The 24229-nt window shown below is 45.4% G+C and overlaps 1 protein-coding gene across 4 annotated transcripts; it reads left to right on the top strand.

The window, feature by feature from the left end:
- Nucleotides 1-1868: 1868 nt before the first annotated feature.
- On the top strand, nucleotides 1869-22540 carry DCAF1 (DDB1 and CUL4 associated factor 1). Of its 4 annotated transcripts, none has more exons than XM_075183851.1 (24): nucleotides 1869-1992; nucleotides 7108-7219; nucleotides 7378-7454; nucleotides 8155-8228; nucleotides 8451-8564; nucleotides 8675-8812; nucleotides 9084-9560; nucleotides 10025-10126; nucleotides 10218-10376; nucleotides 10463-10642; nucleotides 10884-11093; nucleotides 11917-12086; nucleotides 13527-13651; nucleotides 13766-15026; nucleotides 15119-15317; nucleotides 15584-15666; nucleotides 15754-15838; nucleotides 17132-17365; nucleotides 17930-18023; nucleotides 18104-18208; nucleotides 18538-18611; nucleotides 19209-19310; nucleotides 19391-19649; nucleotides 21617-22540. In XM_075183851.1, exons 2-24 carry the CDS (start codon nucleotides 7110-7112, stop codon nucleotides 21673-21675), a joined length of 4491 nt encoding a protein of 1496 aa, XP_075039952.1. In that variant the 5' UTR covers nucleotides 1869-1992; nucleotides 7108-7109; the 3' UTR covers nucleotides 21676-22540. The 4 variants fall into 4 exon arrangements, with proteins under 4 accessions (XP_075039952.1, XP_075039953.1, XP_075039955.1 ...); XM_075183852.1 differs by lacking the exon at nucleotides 1869-1992 and adding an exon at nucleotides 2038-2128; XM_075183854.1 differs by lacking the exon at nucleotides 1869-1992 and adding an exon at nucleotides 2092-2112.
- Nucleotides 22541-24229: the final 1689 nt, after the last annotated feature.

Genomic DNA, 24229 nt, shown 5'->3' with positions numbered 1-24229 from the left:
AATCAAACCTATTCCGAGGTGTATAACATCAAACATCTACCAATGCAGTCTTTGCAAACATTTGTGATACAAAATGGGTCGCTTTAAAGAGCTCAGTGACTTCAAGCGTGGTGCTGTGATAGATGGCACCTTTGCAATAAGGTGGTTTGTGAAATTTCATCCCTGCTGGATATTCCACAGTCAGCTGTAAGTGATATTATTAGAAAATGGAAGAATTTAGGAACAAGAGCAACTCGGGCAGGAAGTGGAAGACCACGTAAAATCACAAAGTGGGGTCAATGACTTCTAAGGCGCATGGTGCATAATAGTTGCCAACGCTCTGCTGATTCCATAGCTGAAGAGTTCTGAACTTCCACTGGCATTAATATAAGCACAAAAACTGTTGCAGGAGCTTAATAGAATGGGTTTCCATGACCGAGCAGCTGCATGCAAGCCTTACATCACCAAGACCAATGCCCAGCATCGGATGGAGTGGTGTAAAGGACACCGACACTGGACTGTGGAGCAGTAGAAACGTGTTCTGTGGGGTGATGAATCAGGCTTCTCCGTTTGGCAGTCAGATGGGCGAATCTGGGTTTGGCGGATGCCGGAGAACGTTACCTACCTGACTGCATTATGCCAACTGTGAAGTTCGGTGGAGGAGGGATAATGGTATGGAGCTGTTTTTCAGGGTTTGGGCTAGGCCCCTTATCTCCAGTGAAGGGCAATCTTAATGCTTCAGCATACCAAGTCATTTTGGTCAATGCTATGCTTCCAACTTTGTGGCAGCAGTTTGGGGAAGGCCTTTTTGTAATCCAACATGACTGTTCCCCAGTGCACAAAGCAAGGACTACAAAGACATGGTTTGATGAGTTTGGTGTGGAAGAACTTGACTGGCCCGCACAGAGCCCTGACCTCAACCTCATCGAACACCTTTGGGATGAACTGGAACGGAGACTGCGAGCCAGGTCTTCACGTCCAACATCAGTGCCTGACCTCATAAATACTCTACAGAATGAATGTGCACAAATTCCCACAGAAATACTCCAACATCTTGTGGAAAGCCTTCCAAGAAGAGTGGAAGCTGTTATCACTGCAAAAGGGGGACCAACTCCATATTAATGTATTTGTATACAATGTCATTACAGTCCCTGTTGTTGTAATGGTCAAGCGTCCGAATACTTTTGTCTATATAGTACAGGCCTGTCCAACCTGCGGCCCTCCAGGTGTTGTGAAACTACAAGTCCCAGCATGCCCTTTCAGCTATCAACTGGTTGTTTACTGGCAAAACATGATGGGGTTTGTAGTTTCAGAACAGCTGGATGGCCGCAGGTTGGACAGGCCTGATATAGTGTATATTAAGGTGGTTATACTGTGCTACATATACTGAGAATAACGATGATTTTATGGTAAGGTCTACTCTGTAACTTGGAGGACTCGGGTCACCAACTGACATAGATATCACATTTGGTAAGGATTCTACAAAATAATACAGAAGTATGGCAGTATGCACAGAGCAACTGCCTACGATTGACTACAATATATTCGTTATGGTTACACTTGAATCCCCATTACTGTGGTGTGGCTATCCCCCGTGGTGAAAGTCACTGTACCCCTGCCAGTCACAACATGGCTGCCGGTCTCACAATGATCCCCAGATACAACATGGCTGCCGTTGCACGATGTCCGCCACTCATAACATGGTCGCTGGTCGCACAATATATGCCAATCACAACATGGTTGTCAATGGGTGGAAAAAATATTCGCCAGTCACAATATGTCTACAACTCGCACAATGACTGCCAGTCATAACATGGCCGCAGCTCTCCTGTTACGTCACGGATAGAACTACAATACCCGCAGTCCTCGGCGCGATTCTGTCCGAGTTCTCTGTGGAGGGAAAGAGAACCCGCGCGGGTTAGTGACGTCAATATTGAGCGCCGCCATAGCGGTGTCTGATAGAACGTGAGAGGCGGAGGACGCGGCTGTCCGGTGAGGCGGAGACAGAGACAGGTACAGCCAGCCAGACAGACAGACAGGTGGTGACAGTGGGGGTGTGATCTGATGGGGAAGTGACAGCTGCTGTGAGAGACCGTCATAGTGGGCGCATCACAGAGGGAGAGACATGCTGTGGTGAGGAGACAGCGAGGTAGTGTACCAGGGGGCGGAGAGGTATTATACTGGCACCAGGTGGCAGAGAGGTATTATACTGGCACCAGGGGACGGAGAGGTGTTATACTGGCACCAGGGGAGAGAGGGGTATTATACTGACACCAGGGGGCAGAGAGGTATTATACTGGCACCAGGGGGTAGAGAGGTATTATACTGGCACCAGGGGGCGGAGAGGTATTATACTGGCACCAGGGGAGAGAGGGGTATTATACTGACACCAGGGGGCAGAGAGGTATTATACTGGCACCAGGGGGTAGAGAGGTATTATACTGGCACCAGGGGGCGGAGAGGTGTTATACTGGCACCAGGGGGCAGAGAGGTATTATACTGGCACCTGTGTGTAGAGAGGTATTGTACTGGCACCTGTGGGTAGAAAGGTGTTATACTGGCACCAGGGGGCAGAGAGGTATTCTACTGGCACCTGTGGGTAGAGAGGTATTATACTGGCACCAGGGGACAGAGAGGTATTATACTGGCACCAGGGGGCGGAGAGGTGTTATACTGGCACCAGGGGGCAGAGAGGTATTATACTGGCACCAGGGGGCAGAGAGGTATTATACTGGCACCTGTGTGTAGAGAGGTATTATACTGGCACCTGTGTGTAGAGAGGTATTATACTGGCACCTGTGTGTAGAGAGGTATTATACTGGCACCTGTGTGTAGAGAGGTATTATACTGGCACCAGGGGGCAGAGAGGTGTTGTACTGGCACCAGGGGACGGAGAGGTGTTGTACTGGCACCAGGGGACGGAGAGGTGTTGTACTGGCACCAGGGGGCGGAGCGGTGTTATACTGGCACCAGGGGGTAGAGAGGTATGAGAGTGAGTAAGACACACAGGAGAGTTCAGTAGGCTGTGTGAAACCTGTAGTGTCAGTAATAGGGAAAGAGACACTGAGACCAGCATAGAGCCTATGACTTTCCAGCTGCTGTGGAACTGCAAGTCCCAGTTTGCGCTGTCAGTCATAGCAGCTGGAGAGTCACAGTTTGTTTTTCCTACTGTAGTTCATGGGGTGATTGACTGACAGATCCTGACTGGATGTGACATCTGCCTTATAATGCCAGAGGACATACTGGACAAGCGAAGAGATAACTGACATAGGAGGTACATGAGAGGTGGGGAGATATGCAAAATGAAAGTAGTTTAATGATACCACTAGAAGAGTGTGGGGGAGTAATAGAGACAGTACATATAAATTATAAATACAAAAATGAGGGGCGCAGAGCTAAAACTAGAGTATTAATAAGAAATCTTGGAGCGTTTTATTTAGGTAACCACTTAAATAATAATAATAAAGATCAGTTTAATGTTTTATCCTCTGTTCACCAAACTTTTATTTGTGCTTTGATTGTATAAAAAAATATAAGTTGTCTGTAACGATGCTACACACTGAACAGAGCACCCAGAATTCAAAATATTATGCTATTAATATGTACTATAATATGTATTTGTCTTTACATTATGTGTATACTTTGCAAGAAATGTAGAACTGTAACAAATATATTGTTAGTATTAAAGTAGAAGTACAATTTTAAATATGAAGTATCTCACTGTAATTTTTCAACCAATCAGATTGATGTTTGTGTGAGCACAGATTACATTCTGATTGTATTCATCCATAATGCAGATTTCATTCATTGCTCTTTGCATATAATGTATTGTAGATCATGAAGCATTTCCACATCTATTCTTGTAGGAGTGGGGTAATTTCCAGGGCAGAATATCACTGCTGTAGCAATATGTAACTTATTTGTGTTACTAAGTGGTACACTGTAACTAATGTGTTTATATGTAAAGATGTATTCAGCAGTAGTGGGTATGAATTGAGGTATGGACGTGACTTTGTTTTCTTTACTGACCAAATGGGTCCAGAAAGCCCAATTGATGGCAGACTCTTTGCCACAATTCCCAGTACTGTCTAACTAAATCTGCCCAGCATGGTGTCTGTTCTGTCCTTTAAGGGACACAGACATTTTAAATGGTAGCTTAGGGAGGCAGTGCTTCTGTGTTTTACATCATTCTGGGGCAGCCCAGGGGCATGTTGTGTGTATTGAAGATTGGAGGACTCATACATGGGGCATTGTCAGTGATGTCACAGTAAGAATAACTGATATGTTGGGATATCATTTCAGCTTTTTGTCCTACATTGGATTTGGCCAATCATTGTTCAGTGTATGAGCTTTTCATACCTGGTTAGTATCTGATTGGATTTCACTTGATATGACCAAAAAAAATAAAATCCAGCATCACAACCTATACCGGGGCCCATGTGTTTATTGCGTTACGTTTGTTTGACGCAATGACTGAGTAACTAAGATGAGTGTAGTTTCCCTACACATCTGAGGACAAATGTGTCACTGATTTGGTTGTTTGGTGATCCTGCCAAATAACTGGATTGGGATCGCTCCAATGACTGCAGCTGTTTGTGATTTGTAAAATAATTAAACTTGACTTCTTAGTGAGATGTAGCAAGTAAGACTGAACTACACCAGCCCTCCCTGATGTTCCTTATAGTACCCATGTTACCAGGTCCAGTGCTGTGGTCAGGCCGCATGGCACAGGAACACTGTGTATTGTGTTTGCAGCAGCTGCGCCGTCTTGCTGGATTACTCGGGGTCTTGGGGTCATCTTGATACATCTGTTTTAGTCTAATGCATGATAGAGAAGTACAGGATACAAGAGGCCCTTCTCTGCTCTGATATACCTGGTACATGGGAACTGGTGTAATGTGTTATCTTGTACCACTGAACCTTTGCCTTTGTCATGTTTACTCATATTGTTGGGTTTACTGTGGCACAGAATAGTTTTGTGATTATTTCACTGGTTTCTTAGTGTAGAACTTTTTTTTTCGAGTCTATAATGAGATAGTATTTTGTTACTGTGTTGGAGCCATGTGTGGAAGTGTTACACAATTCTCCCTGATCACACTTTCGTCCTATCCCTCCTCCCATGTGTCCTGTCCCCCCCGGAGGACACCATTAGTAGTGCATGTTCTGGATCACATTGAGGCTTTGCCTTTTCTTAGCAGACGGAGGGAATATTCTATTTCACATCAGCCTTGTCAGTACAAGATTGTTATTGGCCTTCATGAAGCTTCCCCGAGGAGTCTGCACAGCATGTTAGGAGTTTTAGGCCAGATACCCCATTGATGTTGTCGTTTATATCTTAAAAAAGCAAAATTATAACCAGAATTTGTGCATTCAGTTCATGTACACTTTACCTAATATCTGCTAATGTGCACAATATGCAACCAGAACACAAGTGGCTTGGAGCTTTTCCCATTCATCTCAGTGCAGTTTCCATTCTATTTGATATATGTAGAAACCCTGTTGGAATGAATGAGAGGAGCTTTGTACATAAATCAACCTATTTATGCCCCTTCTCCCCCAATAAATTGCACAACCTGTCCAAGCGCTAGAGGGTCTGGGCTTGTTCCAACTAAATAGGGCGTGCAACGAGTTTGGGGTCCCCCTGTTGTTGTGGAACCAGTCCAGGCTGCCCAGCGAAGGTAATAGTGTTTAAAAATTGTAAGTTCTACTAAGATGTGGAAACATTTACATATGCATGTATGTCAGAGCTGCTGTGTGTACCTGTTACAGAGAACACATACATCCAGGTACTTGTATGTATATACAGATTCTGCACGTTCTATATATTCAGTGTCTGACAGCCTGTTGTTGTGACTTGGTAAAGTGTTGGCCACACTGTAACAACACATTGATGAGGTCTTGGAGTGAAATACTGCAACAATTCTCTTGATTTAGAAATGAAATAAATAAAATGCTATTTACTAGATTAGAAAGTTTGACCACGTGACAATTTTATTATAGTGATTTCTAAATGATTTTTTGTATAACAAAATCACTCTTCACTTGATCCCCCCCCCCCTTTATTATATATTAACAACAGTAAAACAGCCTCATTACATTATTATTATAGCAGCAGTGTGTTTATACCCAGCTCATCCTTTTACTAGTCATCTGGTGTTGGAGACTATCCCTGCATTTATACAACTGCTGAAGATCTGGTTGGTATTACTTGTTGGAAGTAAAGTTGGGTATACACAACAGGTTTTTCAACCAATTATCGTTCAAATCACACAATATAAATAAATGACTGTTAGGTCCGATATCACATTAGTGTGTGCCCTCCGGCCATCATGTTCTATCGTACTAAAGCACATCGAATTGTTTGATTTTATAAACTGATTAAAAATCACGATCAACGATGGAACGATGTTGGGCACATGTGGCAGTGTGTACACACTCACCACCAGCAGTGTAGGCAGATATATGTACAGTGAGGATCTTTTCAGCAGATGGTTATGAGATGAAGATCACAGATCTGACGGTAAATCATGTAGGTGTGTACACAGGAATCTGCTACTCATCAGATCTTTCAGTCTTTAGTAAAACCGTTACAGAAGTCACAGTAGTATGTAACCAACTTAACTGCTAGTTTGTTTGTAGAGTACAGCTCAATGTTGCGTGAGTTCATACATCCACTTATTCAAGTGCAAGTAGTGGCGGACAAAAATGCACTAAAATTTAAAACAAGTCATGTGACCCATTAAAATGGGTCACATGATCAGGAAGGGGCAGGATGCAACATGGGGCGCGATTGATGAGCCCTCTTTGGCCTCAGAAATGATGAGCGTTCAGGTATGGTCACTAGTGGTCATCACATCTACAATAAAGATGGCTGCTGTACGTGACTTAAGTGGTATCTGCTGCACTGACTAGCTCTGAAATAAAGGCCGTAGAGATAGATATATAATGTGATATATATATATAATGTTATGATTATACTCCCTCCTACCCTCTTGGGTGACTATACAATGTATCTTACTGGTGTTTCCCACTTTCATGCATAGAGGATTTCCTGACTTGATACATATATTAATATAGATGATTGTAATAAATCTAGGACATCGGTTTACGCCTCGTCTTATGTTTCAGACATGGCGTCCTCGGGGACACACGTGGACTCTAAGGCGGAACTGAGCGCCTTGCTGGAGCAGTGGGAGTCTGGACACGGGGGCGGCCAGGACATGGTACCTTTATTAACCAGGTGAGAGATGTCAGTCACTATTCACCATGGGGATTCTCTGCTTCGTAACTCGCTTGAATTCCGAGAGAACTAATGATGAGATTTTTGGGACACAGAACCTAAAGTTGTAAATGTCTGTAAGTTAATTACAATTCAACATGTTATCCCTTGTAACCTAGGATGTCTGAGCTGATTGAGAAGGAGACAGAGGAGTACCGCAAGGGGGACCCCGACCCCTTTGACGACCGACATCCAGGTGACTTTATGCTTATTGATGTGGGCAGATAAAAGTTGAAATGTGTTTTTAGTATACTACAATAGTAATCCACTGATTTTTCTTCCAAGGCTTCTATTCACAGGTTGAAAACAGTGGTTGTTGTGGTAGGGAGTGGATGGCTTTATGGTGGAAATACAGCATTTACTTATAATTCTTGTAATGCACTTATCGTCCTTTATTAAGGGAATTAGACCATGTAATATTCTGGCCCCTTAGCTCACAGCTGTCTGACCACTGTTAACATTTAAGAATAGTTAATTCTTAATGTAGCCAATCTCAAGGATTTGAATGTGAATTTTAATTAAAAGATCTTTTTCCGAAATTAAACTGAATGATCTAAATCCGATAAACTTAATATAAAGAGCTTGTACAGCGTAGAGATCTATTAATAATACTCAATCTGTTCACACACTTAGCGATGCAATTATATTTAAGTATTAGGCGATAAAGTTGACAAACTTGGATGATCGAGTTTCTAAACAATCTCTTCCTGTTGTGTCAACACATGTAGAGGTAATTGTAACTTCTTATATATCATCATTCCTGTGAGTATTTACACAGTCACGCTCTAGAGCCCCTAATCCTGCTGATCTAGGTGTATTCAGTGCAGCTGATTGCGCCAACTTACATGTCATAAAATGTTTAATTATTTTACACGATGCTGTTGTATTTCTTTCAGGGCGCGCAAACCCAGAGTGCATGCTGGGACACCTTCTGCGCATTCTCTTTAAGAATGACGACTTTATGAATGCAGTAAGTGTATCACTGTCTGCTCCTGCGGGGTGTGGGTGTATCTATATGTTTGTAGGGGCCCTCGTGTGACAGCTGAGGGCATTTGGGATGTAAAACAAACCCCAAAACCTGTATTTTGTGATTAAACGTGTAGCTCCCTCAGATTATTTATTTTCCTCGATTACGATTTCCTTTCCTTGTTATGGCATCCTCTGTAAGGTCTAAGCGTGGGTTTCTTTGTAGCTAGTGAACGCTTATGTCATGACGAGCCGGGAGCCTCCTCTGAACACAGCGGCTTGTCGCCTATTACTGGACATCATGCCGGGACTGGAGACGGCGGTGGTGTTCCAGGAGAAGGTGAGTCCTCGCCCCCCTCTGACCGTCCTGCTGATATCTGTCCGTCATACCATGGTGGACGAGTCTGCCACCTCTGTGATGTGACGCTGACCTGTCTTTGTTGGCATTAGGAAGGGATTGTGGAAAACCTTTTCAAGTGGGCTCGGGAAGCCGAACAGCCTCTCCGCACCTACGCCATCGGACTGCTTGGAGGCGCTATGGAGAACCAAGACATTGCTGCCAATTATCGCGACGAGAACTCGCAGATGGTAAGATTTGTGACTACAGACTGTAGGACATGGGCGAGATCTGTATATCGTGGGTTTGGGGTATGTCCTGGGCTCATTTCTCTTCAAGATGAAATAAGTGCAAGATAAATAGACAGATTTTGATATATTTGAGGTATTTGCTGTGTTGACAAATACGTGGCTCCAGGATTTGGGGCGCTTCCAGGAGAATCGATTTATTTTATTTTCCTCCTGTACTTGCTGTGGTCACTGGGACGTCTCCTGCAGTAAATCTGTGTTCTGTCTGCTGTAGGTCGGCCTTGTTCTGCGCAGGTTGAGGGAGCTTCAGTCTCGAGATGCCTCCTTCAAGCCGGATGCAAAACGTCCAAGTCCGCGTAAACCACTTGGTGAGCCGCTCCTCCCGCTGGATGAAGAGGCCGTGGACATGGACTATGGAGAGAACGCGCATGGCACAAAGTCTAAAGATGAAAACATAGACCTCTCATTTCAGCCAGCAACCTCCCCCGGATCTGGGGTCCTCGTTAATTCAGATGGCATAGGACCACCACCACCACGGAGAATGAAGATGGACCCCGAAGCCCACCGCAAGGTGAAACAGAAACTTGCCTTCTCGGAGTCGGAGAGAGCACCCAGTGAACTCTCCAACAGCAGCTGGTCAGAGATGTCTGTCTGGGTCATCGGCACCAACTATAGCCTGTCACCTCTGACCCCGGCCATTGAACAAAGACTGATTCTGCAGTACCTCACACCTCTCGGAGAATATCAAGAGGTGAGAAGCACCCCCCACCCCCCCCCCATTTGTTAGCGTCAGGGAGTAACACGTGAGCTGCATGTTACCATGTATAGGATGGAGAAATGTTACTAGAGAGAGGTCATATTCTACTCAGATTTCATGTTTCACAATTCATTATTAGGTTTTGTAACATCCCTTTATTGTTTACCATTTTTATTACTATATAGTGTATAATATATAACCCTGGAGGATCTTATAATCTATTGTTGGTGCCCAGGACACGGAGACAAAGTGACTTTTGACGACATTTATACTGTGATCGCTGTTAGACCTATTGGCGGTACTTGGTATACGTTGTGCACATTACGCAGTGAACGGGTACAGACAGGGCACCTGGTCAGAATACAAAGCTGCGATTCTCCCCATCATAGGTCTGTGCTTATAGGTAGCGCATGACGTAGCGCAACACTGATCGCTTCATTCTTATCGTCTCTTTCCAGCTGCTCCCCATTTTCATGCAGTTGGGTTCTCGGGAGCTGATGATGTATTATATTGATCTGAAACGAACAAACGACGTCCTCCTCACATTCGAGGCACTTAAGGTACGTTTGGGTGGGGGGGATCCTTTTTAACACTGGTCTGAAGCTGGTTACCTGGTTCTCTCTGCTCACAGCAGTCTCTCTTCCTGTACAGCATTTAGCGTCTCTTCTCCTCCACAACAAGTTTGCCGCAGAATTTGTTGCCCATGGCGGTGTGCAGAAACTGCTGGAGATTCCTCGTCCTTCTATGGCAGCCACTGGGGTGTCCATGTGTCTGTACTACTTGTCTTATAACCAGGACGCCATGGAACGGGTGAGTACTCCCATGTGACGTTGACCGTGGTGATGTTTAGCTGAAGTGAATAGGTCCTAGATCTCCGTCTGTCTCTCCCCTCCCAGGTCTGCATGCACCCGTACAAGGTACTGGTGGACGTAGTGAGTTACACCCTCTGGCTCATGGAGTGCTCTCATGCATCCGGCTGCTGCCATGCCACCATGTTCTTCTCTATCTGCTTCTCCTTCCGGGCTGTGCTGGAGCTGTTCGACAGTCAAGACGGTCTGCGGCGACTGGTTAATCTTGTAAGTGGGGCCTGTTGTCTATAGCGAGAGGTGGGAGGAGAAAGCGAGGTCTGTGTCACGCAGACATTGGTACCTAAAGTCTAGATTGTGATGGAGTGGGGGGTACGGCCTCTGTCAGTGTTAGTACCTGGGTAGGGTCGGCGTGAGCTGTGGTGGGAGGGGAATAAGATGAGGGATATTGTATTGGGGAGAGGTCTTATGTAGCGATGAATGATGTTCTCTGATCTGTTCTCCCGCACAGATCAGCACTCTGGAGATCTTGAACTTGGAAGACCAGGGAGCTCTGCTGAGTGATGATGAGATTTTTGCAAGTCGTCAAACAGGGAAACACACGTGCATGGCCCTGCGCCGATACTTCGAAGCGCATCTCGCCCTTAAGGTGGAGCAAGTCAAGCAGTCGCTGCAGCGTACAGAGGGGGGGCTGCCAATTCACCCGCCCCCTCCTTACAAGGTCAGCAACATGTATTTATACTGTATGTTCCTCCTCCATTGTTGTTTTGCCCCCATAGTAAGTATTTGCCCCTAGTGTACTCTAATAATAACTACATTCCACCAACACACAGATGTAAGGACAGGCATAGTACATATATAATACAGAGGGTGTAGGAAGTCATTAGGAGAACGCTCCTGACACAGTTTCACCAGTAGGATTTGCTGGGGACATTTCCTGACCCAAAATATTCCTGGCTGAAATGTTCTCATTTAAGATTTAGGAATTGACATTCTGTTGGCCACCTCACTAACTTACAGGTAGAGGCAGTCATTGGGAGGGCTGAGTCTCATGCAGCCTATCAGTTTGCTGGGAACCAGTGACAATCGCTGAGGCCTGACTAACGCTCCTGCAACGACTGGTTCGTAGTGAATTGATTTGACAATTGAGTTCTGCCCACAAATGACCGGATTACTTAGAGGCACTTATGTGACTTCTCTGTGAAATCAAATGGGTCGTTCCATCATATGCCCACATATAAGCATTGCCCAGAACCAGAACAGTCGCTGCTGTGCTGTAAGACGCTGGTCGGACGTTATGTAGATCTACCTCACATTTGCATAACATTAATATAAACTTATACATATTCCCTATTTACGTTTGATGAAAGTTTGTGAACATAGAAATCCTTGCTGTAGACCTGATCTCTGATGACGTAGTTCCTTTATCAGATGATTATCCATCTAGCTCTCGTATATAACGTGTAGAGTGGATGAGACAGATGGTCTTTATCCGCCATCATCAGGTGTCGTACCAGGAACATGTTCTCCATCTCTTCTCCCAGGCTTGTACTTACACCCGCGAGCAGATTGTGGAGATGATGGAGTATCTGATAGAGTTTGGTCCATCTCAGCTGTACTGGGAACCTGCAGAAGTTTTCCTGAAACTGTCCTGTGTGCAGCTGCTGCTTCAGCTCATCTCAATCGCCTGCAGCTGGAAGACGTATTATGCAAGGTGAGCGCGGGGGGCGTTCTGTCTGTGTGATGTAATGTACAGGTCCCCCCCTCCCCCCTTATACCTGACCATATAGAGCAGTGTAACTGACCATCTGGCCACTGGAGGGCGCTGTCTCTGTGTGATGTAATGTACAGGTCCCCCCCTCCCCCCTTATACCTGACCATATAGAGCAGTGTAACTGACCATCTGGCCACTGGAGGGCGTTCTGCCTGTGTGATGTAATATACAGGTCCCGCCCCCCTCCTCCCTTATACAGGTCTATATGGTCAGATATAACTGACCATCTGGCCACTGGAGGGCGCTCTCTGTGTGATGTAATATACAGGTCAGCGGTATGAGACCCCCCCCTCTTATACCTGACCATATAGAGCAGTGTAACTGACCCTCTGGCCACTGGAGGGCGCTCTCTGTGTGATGTAATATACAGGTCAGCGGTATGAGACCCCCTCCCCCCTTATACCTTACCATATAGAGCAGTGTAACTGACCCTCTGGCCACTGGAGGGCGCTGTCTCTGTGTGATGTAATATACAGGTCAGCGGTATGAGACCCCCTCCCCCCTTATACCTTACCATATAGAGCTGTGTAACTGACCCTCTGGCCACTGGAGGGCGCTCTCTGTGTGATGTAATATACAGGTCAGCGGTATGAGACCCCTCCCCCCTTATACCTTACCATATAGAGCAGTGTAACTGACCCTCTGGCCACTGGAGGGCGCTGTCTCTGTGTGATGTAATATACAGGTCAGCGGTATGAGACCCCCTCCCCCCTTATACCTTACCATATAGAGCAGTGTAACTGACCCTCTGGCCATTGAAGAGCTTCCACTTCCTCCTCCGATAGCGCTGGTACCAGGTGCTGTAGAGCATGTGATGCTTTTCTACCACCGCTTATTTACTCAAATTAGAAGAAAGTGTCTAATCAGCTCTGGCAGATAAACGGACTATAAAACCTAATTCAGGATCTCCCCACGTTACCTGGAGTCGGTTACCGCTGGGTTGTGCCGATGTCTGTAGTGTTTTTATGGAGTTCTATGGCTGAGCTCTGAGCTGTGGAAGCATCGAGTTCTCCAGCTCTATCCGGTTGTATTCGCCATATGTGATGGTTAAATGTCAATAAGAGGTTGTCCAAAGTGGAAATTAATGCAATGTTGTTACTGCTCTTTAGTATGTCTGAGACTTGTGTGCTCGTTGGTGAGCAATCCAGTTCCACAGTGTTTGGTCTTTTTTTTTTTTGTCTTTTTTTTTCTCATTTGCCGCGGTGAAATGTAGTCTCGGGGTAAAGATGCTTTCTGTAGATATTGTAGTATGTGATTCCTCTGTCCCAGATTATACCCCTTTGTGGCTAGTAACAGGTGTGGTTATACTGCAGGAGGCTTTAGCTTTACTGTGTGTAAACAATTCCACCCCAGTGAGTCTCAATCTCTAACTCCACACAGAAATGATACCGTCCGCTATGCCCTGGACGTTCTCGCCATCCTCACCGTGGTGCCAAAGATTCAGCTGCAGCTGTCGGAGTCGGTAGATGTTCTGGACGAGGCAGGTTCCACTGTCTCCACTGTAGGTAAGAGTTAATTCCTACATGTAAGAATGGTTCTTAGTGTATCCCACCACTTACGCTTCATTGTGCGGCCCTCAAACTACCTCCTCTTACTGTGTTTCTTTCTCCCCACATTAGGAATGAGCATTGTATTGGGTGTGGCAGAGGGCGAGTTTTTCACCCACGACGCAGAGATCCAGAAGTCGGCCTTGCAGATTATCATCAACTGTGTGTGCGCTCCAGAGTCGCGCATCTCCAGCATCGGCAAGTATGTCTCGGGGACACCTCGTCGTCGACCTCCCATTTCCCACTCTTTCCATCCGCCTGGACGTGGAGGAAGTGGGGAGCCCACCCTGGCCAAGATGTGGAACGTCGTCCAGTCCAACAATGGTATCAAGGTCCTCTTGTCTCTGCTGTCGGTGAAGATGCCCATAACGGATGCTGACCAAATCCGGACTGTGGCCTGCAAGGCACTGGTTGGCCTAGGTCGGAGTACTGCCGTACGGCAGATCATCAGTAAGCTTCCCTTATTCAGCAGTGGTCAGATTCAGCAACTGATGAAGGAGCCGATACTCCAAGATAAGCGCAGCGAACACGTCCGCTTCTGCAAGTTTGCGGCTGAGCTCATTGAGCGGGTCTCGGGGAAGCCCCTGCTGATGGGCAGTGATGTGTCGTTGGCACGATTGCAGAAGGCAGATGTGGTAGCACAGTCTCGTATCACCTTCCCAGAGAAGGAACTGTTGTTGTTAATTCGCAACCATCTTGTGTCAAAGGGGCTTCAGGAAACCGTCACAACCTTGACGAGAGAGGCCGACCTCCCCATGACCGCTGCATCGCACTCCTCCTTCCTGCCAGCAGCCGCCACTCAGCCACCTGCTACCTCTTCACCTGTTTCCCTGCCGCGCACTCCGCGCATCCCTGCACGCTTATCCACCAGCTCCATGTGCCCTCACCCACCAGCCCGAGCTCAGCTGCCTCCCCAGTTATCGTCACCTGCCCCGGTATCCACAGGTTCCCCTCTAATTGGTCGCATCAGCTTTGTGCGAGAGCGCCAGTCACCCTGTAATGGGAAGAGAGGACGCGTTCTGAGGCAGAAGTCGGACCACGGCGCCTATAGCCAGAGTCCGGCATTCAGGAAACAATTGGAGCGCCACGTGCCTTCCCCGCCCACCTTGGACAGTATCATGACGGAATACTTGCGGGAGCAGCATGCTCGCTGTAAGAACCCAGTGGCCATTTGCCCCCCGTTCTCCTTATTTACTCCCCACCAATGCCCAGAGCCCAAGCAACGCAGACAAGCACCAACCAATTGCACTTCACGATTGACCCGCCGCGCTGCCTTCCCCAAATATGGGGGTGCGGATGGGGGATGCTTTGACCGGCACCTCATATTTGGCAGGTGAGATTACAGTGGGAATGTAGCATTTTAAGTTACATTGTATCACATTCAGAGATGTGGCTGTATTTGTGAACTGTCCTCTCTTCCGGTAGGTTCCGTCCGATCTCTGTGTTCCGAGAAGCCAACGAAGATGAAAGCGGGTTTACGTGTTGTGCGTTTTCAGCTCGAGAACGCTTCTTGATGTTGGGAACCTGCACGGGGCAGCTTAAACTGTACAACGTGTTCAGCGGCCAGGAAGAAGCCAGTTACAACTGTCACAACTCGGCCATAACGCACCTTGAGCCGTCCAGAGTAAGGACAAGGTTCCTCCCCAGCCTCTCTGGGAGCGATCTTCTGCCTTGACCCAGGGGTGGTCCTGCTATGCCCTTTCTGAATTCCTCTTCCCAAACCTATTTATTTTTATGGGGTTTCCTAGTTGTCCTTTGCCTATAACGCTGCTGTCATTGGGGAGACATAAAGTCTTCCACCAGTAATTTCTAGAGCCCCTGGTTAGTATGATATACAGGTAGTGAGTATTGGTTCCTGGGTGTCTCTGATCTCTCTCTCGCCCTCCACAGGACGGGTCTCTCCTTCTCACCGCTGCCACGTGGAGCCAGCCGCTCTCCGCCTTATGGGGCATGAAATCTGTCTTTGACATGAAGTGAGTGTGAGTTGAGTAATGAACGTAAATTCCATTTCCATAGTGGCAGCAGATCCCGTCCTCACCCCTCTTCTCCTGTATCCGCAGACATTCGTTCACAGATGATCATTACGTGGAGTTCAGTAAACACTCGCAGGATCGGGTCATCGGCACAAAGGAAGACATCGCTCATGTGGGTATTTATATTGGCACAGAGGCCTCATTAACTTGTAATGTTTGTAACGCGTTTTACATCTAGAGGGCGGAGAGGATGACGCGGAGTCTTGTGTAGTGTAAGAAGGTCGTCCACCCTCAGATAACTTATTGCTTTGTACGTCTCCTGCAGCTTTATCTTCCTATTGTCCTCTGACTATCATCGGGCGGACCCTGGATACGACAGACATGCTGAGCTCTGTACATTGGAGAGAACAGCTCGGTGTCGTCACCCAGTGTAACAGGAAGCCAGGGACATAACTCAGTGTTTAGTATAAGTCGCAGGAGGGCATACAAACCAATAAGGTGAAGATATCTGAAGGTGGACAAACCCCTGTAAGATAGTGATGTGAAAAAGAAATTACGCCCTTTCAAATCTGTGCATTTACATAACCAGAGATCATTAACAATCATCTGGTGCTTGCCAAGTCCTAAAATGTGGTAACTAACTCTAAAGCCACGAAGAAGCCTGTGTGAAGAAGTAAGTACGCCCCTGATGTCGGACCAGCATTAGCAGCTATATACTGGGTGTATCAGTCTTACGCTGTGTTTCTGTGATTCTCTCCCAGCGTGTCTTGAGTTCATTCATGGTTGAGGGTGTTTGGTTATGCACAGCCTCTTACAGATATTTGTTATAACATGTAACACTTGTATAATATGTCTACTGGTATCTTACTTGTTACTGAGATTATGGGTAATTTGTGGCCCCTGAAGTGTATCAGGATGCCTACGACCGCCGCTCCAGAGGTGCTAGGTTTATATAGAGGGGGGTGACGTGCGCCTGCTTATCATCCGCTGTTCGTACGGAAGCAGTAAGGGGGGCACTTACTTATTCATACATAACTTCATGTTATTGAATTGATGATATCTTATGTGGTATTTGTCACAAGATTAGATTTAGGACTTGGTGAGGACTAGATGATTAAGTTCTGGTCTGTAAAAGCAGGGATTTAGAATTTTTACGCATGGCTGTATACGTTCAGCATTTTGTAATGTTCAGACATATTCCAAATTTTAAATATTTGAAGTGAGGTTCTGCTGTTTTTTAGGTACTGTTATGTCAGGGAGGTAGATCTGGCTGGGCATGATGGGACTTGTAGTACAGCAACAGCTGGATGGTCACAAAGCCACTTCTAGATATAATTTTATAGAATATATTAATAAACATGCAGTGTATTAATGATGGTTTCCCTTTGACAGATGGGTGTAGTCACTATGAGGAGATTGTTGTGCTTGTAGCCGTCTTTCTGATTGTCCAGCGGTCTCTCTACAGATCTATGACATCCAGACCGGGCAGAAGTTGCTGACTTTGTATAACCCGGACTTGGCCAATAACTACAAGCGTAACTGCGCCACTTTCAACCCCACGGATGACCTGGTGCTAAACGACGGGGTCCTGTGGGACGTGCGCTCTGCTCAAGCAATTCACAAGTTTGACAAGTTCAATATGAACATCAGTGGGGTGTTTCATCCAAACAGCCTGGAGGTCATCGTCAATACGGAGATTGTATCCTGTACCCAGTGGTTGTAGAATTAGCGGGGGGAGGGCAGGTGACAGACGTCTCTGAAAAGGATTTGTTATGAAACAGAAATTAACTTTTATCATTTTATTTTCTTTAACGTTACAGTTTCCATAGGTCACATTTAGTCTTTGTTTTTCTTGCTCTCCCATTACCTCGGATCTGGTACTGTTGGCATTGAGGACGGAGGGGGGATAAACGTCTGCTGTCATTAGTTCGCACAGCAGCTTCCAGAATCTACAATGGACACCGCCATGTGTATGGGAGCAGTGCAGGGCATCCAGGCACATATGGGAGGTCTCACGTGTGGCCCCCAGCACCTCTAAAGGGGGACACATTATACGTTTTGTTTGCTTTAGCAATATTACATACATTACATTGTCCAACTTACTGGTCCCGCCCCCTACAGCCGCTGTGTCTCCGTTCTCGGAGGGGGGTGTAATATTCTGGGAGTCCCGGTAACACTGAGATTTCCAGTTAATCTGAGTATTATATATTTCTGTGTAATGGGCGATACAGTATCGGTGCTATTTCCTTAACCATCCTCTTAGTGGGACCTACGTACCTTCCACCTTCTTCACACAGTGCCGGCTCTGGACCAGTGCCGTTTGGTCTTCAATAACACGGGAACGGTGATGTACGGAGGTAAGACGTCCTGTATATATATTGCTCTTCCTCCTATTGGCTGGAGCCCGATGTGTTACACTCTCATCATTCCCCCCCAGCCATGCTGCAGGCGGACGATGAAGACGACCTGCTGGAGGAGAGGATGAAGAGCCCCTTCGGCTCCTCTTTCCGCACGTTTAATGCCACGGATTACAAGCCTATTGGTGAGTTAGTAACGCACAATAGAAAATGGGACATCCCCATGACGGGTGTATGGAAGCCGCCACATATTTCTCTCAATGTTTCTTGAAAAATCCCCTGGAAAATAGAGGAGCTCCAACCGGCGGTCTGGAGAACATAACGGAGGGGATTGTATTTTATGTACCAAATACTATTACCTTAATATCACTATATAGTATTGTAATACTATAATATTACTGTATAGTAGTGTAATATATTATTCCTGTATGATAACGTAATACTATATTGTTACGTTATTACTGTATAGTACTATGATGCTATATTCTTATGCTGCATTGTGTCGTCTTTTCAGCTACGATCGATGTGAAGAGGAATATTTTTGACCTTTGCACAGACACGAAAGACTGTTACCTGGCGGTGATTGAGGTGAGGGGACCTCTGTGCATCATGGTGTCTGCTGTGTAACATCCAATTATAAACTCTTTCATAGTTGTAATTGTTCGTAGTTTATGGTGCCTGTCTTTGTGTTATATTACACAGTAACGTTTAATGTCTGTGTGTTATATTACACAGTAACGTTTAATGTCTTTGTGTTATATTACACAGTAACGTTTAATGTCTTTGTGTTATATTACACAGTAACGTTTAATGTCTCTGTGTTATATTACACAGTAACGTTTAATGTCTCTGTGTTATATTACACAGTAACGTTTAATGTCTCTGTGTTATATTACACAGTAACGTTTAATGTCTCTGTGTTATATTACACAGTAACGTTTAATGTCTCTGTGTTATATTACACAGTAACGTTTAATGTCTCTGTGTTATATTACACAGTAACGTTTAATGTCTTTGTGTTATATTACACAGTAACGTTTAATGTCTGTGTGTTATATTACACAGTAACGTTTAATGTCTGTGTTATATTACACAGTAACGTTTAATGTCTGTGTTATATTACACAGTAACGTTTAATGTCTGTGTGTTATATTACACAGTAACGTTTAATGTCTTCGCTCCCAGAACCAAGGCACAATGGATGCTCTGAACATGGACACTGTTTGCCGCCTGTACGAGGTAGGGAGGCAGCGCCTGGCGGAGGATGAGGATGAAGAGGAAGAACAGGTGAGCTGACAGTACGAGGACATTATGACTGGGGGCTCGCTGGCGTCCTAGGTTTCTAACTTCCACTTTTCTGTGTTCAGGAAGAGGAAGAACAGGAAGATGAAGATGACGACGATGATGACGACTCTGATGACCTTGGCCCCTTGCTGGATGGTGACTTAGAGGAAGAGGCGGGCGAGCAGGCGGGTGAGGATGGAGAGAACGACTTCTCCCCCTCGGATGATGAAGAACTGGCCAACTTGCTGGAAGATGACGAAGATGATGTTGATGATGGCGATGAGGAAGGCCATGATGAAGACTCAGACATTGACCCCGAGGTGGAGCTGATATTGGGTGATAGTAAGTAATGAGTTAATGTAGACTGAGCCTCACACACCGTACATCATCGCGGGATCTCCTTCCACTGACTGCGTCTTGTATCTATGGTCCGCGGACCTTCCCGTTAGATGTGGCATGTTTGTTACACATGTGTGACCATAGAGGTATCCGCTTCCTCTCAATGGAGCTGGAGGGTGGAAGTAGTCGGTGGTAAACCCATGTAACAAGCGTTCAGAGTGGTCTCCATGTGACCGCTGAGTTGGGGGGGAGCAGTTACAGAAATCATTGTTATTATACAACCTGTACTAAATCTGCCAAATTCTCTGTACAGATACCCTGAGAGATGCCCACCGGGCTCATCGAGTGCTAATTAGAAATAAATTAGTGTAAGTACAGAACTGCTGCTTGAACCGATGGTAACCAATCAGATCTCATTAGTCTGAATGCACTGCTGGTTGCTATGGGTTACAGTACATGGTTACTGTTTGCACCAGTTTACTCACTCAGCCTTCCAGTAGCCAGTCAGATCATTTGTGAATACAAAGCCTAGTATTACTGAGCAATATACCTGGAGTAAGTTCTGTATTCATGTTCTCGGTCCCATACCATTGCAGAAAGCTGCCTGCGGTTATACCTACAGTGACATCACTGAGAGCGCAGCCTATCCAGTCACTAGAAACCTGTGACATCACTGAGAGTGCAGCCTATCCAGTCACTAGGTACCAGTGACATCACTGAGAGTGCAGCCTATCCAGTCACTAGGAACCAGTGACATCACTGAGAGTGTAGCCTATCCAGTCACTAGGAACCAGTGACATCACTGAGAGTGCAGCCTATCCAGTCACTAGGAACCAGTGACATCACTGAGAGCGCAGCCTATCCAGTCACTAGGAACCAGTGACATCACTGAGAGTGCAGCCTATCCAGTCAGTAGGAACCAGTGACATCACTGAGAGCGCAGCCTATCCAGTCAGTAGGAACCAGTGACATCACTGAGAGCGCAGCCTATCCAGTCAGTAGGAACCAGTGACATCACTGAGAGCGCAGCCTATCCAGTCAGTAGGAACCAGTGACATCACTGAGAGCGCAGCCTATCCAGTCAGTAGGAACCAGTGACATCACTGAGAGCGCAGCCTATCCAGTCACTAGGAACCAGTGACATCACTGAGAGCGCAGCCTATCCAGTCACTAGGAACCAGTGACATCACTGAGAGCGCAGCCTATCCAGTCACTAGGAACCAGTGACATCACTGAGAGCGCAGCCTATCCAGTCACTAGGAACCAGTGACATCACTGAGAGCGCAGCCTATCCAGTCACTAGGAACCAGTGACATCACTGAGAGCGCAGCCTATCCAGTCACTAGGAACCAGTGACATCACTGAGAGCGCAGCCTATCCAGTCACTAGGAACCAGTGACATCACTGAGAGCGCAGCCTATCCAGTCACTAGGAACCAGTGACATCACTGAGAGCGCAGCCTATCCAGTCACTAGGAACCAGTGACATCACTGAGAGCGCAGCCTATCCAGTCACTAGGAACCAGTGACATCACTGAGAGCGCAGCCTATCCAGTCACTAGGAACCAGTGACATCACTGAGAGCGCAGCCTATCCAGTCAGTAGGAACCAGTGACATCACTGAGAGCGCAGCCTATCCAGTCAGTAGGAACCAGTGACATCACTGAGAGCGCAGCCTATCCAGTCAGTAGGAACCAGTGACATCACTGAGAGTGCAGCCTATCCAGTCAGTAGGAACCAGTGACATCACTGAGAGTGCAGCCTATCCAGTCAGTAGGAACCAGTGACATCACTGAGAGTGCAGCCTATCCAGTCACTAGGAACCAGTGACATCACTGGGATGAGGCACAAAGTGAATTGATTGGCTGCATTCTCATGACTGGGCCTAGCCCACAGATTAGCTATTACTACTGTGTAAGTATTTATGTTGATAATTGTAGCATTGATCTTCTTGTTTTTTTTCTCCAACAGCCGACAGTTCAGACAACTCGGACCTGGAAGATGACATTATTCTAGCGTTGAATGAATGAAGATTTGGGGTTATTCAGTGTTTCTCCACCAGCACGGACTGTTCTGTGAAGCAGGTGCTAGGATGGAGCAGTGTATTAACTAACTGTGGGGTCTGTACCTCAAATAAACACATTCTCCCTATTGTCAGCGCGGCTTTCACCCCTCTGTACCCACAAACTCCAAGATGGACATTTTTCTTTTGTAAAACAACAGAGCTCTTAAAAAAATAAATAAAAAATAGTTTTATATAAAACAAAAAAATAATAACCAAAAATATACAATGCCGGGCAGTGTCCTCTCCTCCCCAGGGGGCAAAAAATAATTGTGTTAATTTTCCTTTTTAACGTGACTCGTTTTCAATTTTTTGCAGAGATTTATTTAAAAAGGGAGGAGGGGGTTTTTTTTTTCTTAACTTTGAGCAACAAAGTATTTTTATGACAAAATTGTAATATATTCCATAGGAAATGTGTATTTTTGTTCCTTTTAAAACGTGTGTATTTGTTTTTTTTGAAAGAGTTAGAACTGAAAGGACAATTTGAGTGTGATGATATTGACTAGGGTTCAGTGTGTTTAATGTTAGAAATCATTTTAACAATCCTCCTGCGTCCTCTCTGGTTCTACATCCATGAAATATCACAGAAAACGTCATGTTTCCCCCGTGATGCATTGGGGTGGAGGGGTTTTGGGTGAGTGAATTTGAATCCCACCCTATAATAAGTTTGTATCGCATTTTCCTCATCTCTCGCCCCTTTTCTAAATAACATTTCTTAGCCAATACTCAGACTTTTTTGTTTTACTTTTTTTGTTCCCTGTGAATCACAAATCAGAAAACATTTCGTTTCTGTAAAGTGTATTTATTTAAAAAATAAAATGAAATGGTCGCTGTGTCTGTGTCCTCTCTGATATTCGGGAAGGTGACCCCTCTGCGCCCTCCTGGTTTACAGCAGTTACTGTGATTTGGGGGAATAGAACTTTATAGTTTCTTGTTTTGTACAGAATAAATTCTATGATTTATCAGCCTGTCCGGCAGTCGCTAATAGTACATGGGGCACATTTATGGGGAAGGTGGTAGTGAGCGATAAATGCCGTCTTTAGTAAATGAAACATCTGGTTCCTATGGGTTACACCACCTGTTTCTTTTCCACTTGTTTTCATAAATGTCCCCAATTGTGTACAGCAGAATCAGTGATCAGAAGGCAGCTGCATTGTGTATAAAGTATTAGATAATACAATCATATATAGTGCATTTCTTACATTATTGATACAGTTCAACAATAACATGTTTTAAGGCACCAAAATACATCTGTTGATTTTGTTTTAGAAACTTCCTAAAAATCACGATTAGCGATAGAACGATGTCGGGTGAATATGGCAGTGTGTACGCACTCACCACCAGCAGTGTAGGCAGATATCTGTACAGTGTGTAGAGTCCCGACCTCTTCAGCAGATGGTTATGAGATGAAGATCACAGATCTGACTGTAAATCCTGTAGGTGTGTACACAGGAATCGGATGGTCATCCAGACTTTCAGTCGTTGGTGAAATCGGTACAGAAATCACATCTGAAGTAGATTACATAGGTGTGTTCCCAGCTTAAGACAACACATATGGGGACAGAAATCATTATTGAGGTTCAGCATTCTCTGTGTCGGTGATCATGTCCTTCATCTCTCCTGTCCCCTGACCAGAGGTGTGACCGGCTGTATAATGGTTCTGGGGCCTATTTGACACTGATTTTTCTGCATGGTTTAGGCATTTTAAAGTATCGTCTGTATCAAACAAAAGCCCAATGCAGGAAGTAGTATAAATATCTCCTGCAGATTAAACCACAGGCCCCATAATCTTCTGTTTGGGCCAATTTAAAAGGCTTTTCAGAGCTTGAGCCTGATGGCAACAGCTGTTCTACCCTATGGGGAGGAGGCATTTGCGGGTGAGGGATCTTAGGATCCGTCTCTGCAGCCATTCTGATCTCCCTGCAAAATGCCTGTCACATGTACGAGCCAGGGTGCCATTGTAATGAGAGAATTGACCCCACAGGAAGTTGTTCATGTGTTTCCTCAACCAATGGTAGTTTGATACGCAGTGAACATTATACACAATATTGAATATCATTTTATAGATGTTTAAGGTTTATTAATAAATTATTAATTTTATTGTATTTATCTACGTTGGTGAATGTTGGATTACTTTCAGCTTTTACCCTTTATTCTTTCTTTGCCTGTCTATCTAGGGTGCTTACTTCCCGGGCTTGAGCAGCCCACTAATTTGATTATTTGTGTTTCTAAATTGTTTTTTTATGAGATATAGTTTTGAGGATAAGAATGGACTGATGTTATTGGACACATAGTGGCCATCACGGAGGGGTGTGTGTGTTTTTGTATATAATGTAATTTGCTTCACTTGTCAGTGGTTTTAATGTTGTGGCTGATGGATGTATAACTACATTAGATAAATCTTACAGGAAAGATGAAAAATGGTTACTGTGCCTTTAATAAACAGTCTCCTGTGTTACCTAGGACAGAGCTCCGTCAGTCACATCTTTGGTGTTTTTCTGTGTTTGAAATCATGCAAAAGA

The sequence above is a fragment of the Mixophyes fleayi genome, chromosome 8, assembly GCF_038048845.1.
Source record: "Mixophyes fleayi isolate aMixFle1 chromosome 8, aMixFle1.hap1, whole genome shotgun sequence".
Taxonomy (NCBI): Eukaryota; Metazoa; Chordata; class Amphibia; order Anura; family Limnodynastidae; genus Mixophyes; species Mixophyes fleayi.
This window is presented reverse-complemented; position numbering and strand designations above follow the sequence as displayed.

Coding starts and splice junctions, on each gene's coding strand:
- DCAF1 (XM_075183851.1), top strand. CDS start 7,110: ATGGCGTCCTCGGGGACACACGTGGACTCTAAGGCGGAACTGAGCGCC. Junction 8,565..8,674: donor CGGTGGTGTTCCAGGAGAAG/GTGAGTCCTCGC, acceptor TGTTGGCATTAG/GAAGGGATTGTGGAAAACCT. Junction 17,366..17,929: donor TCATCGTCAATACGGAGATT/GTATCCTGTACC, acceptor CCATCCTCTTAG/TGGGACCTACGTACCTTCCA.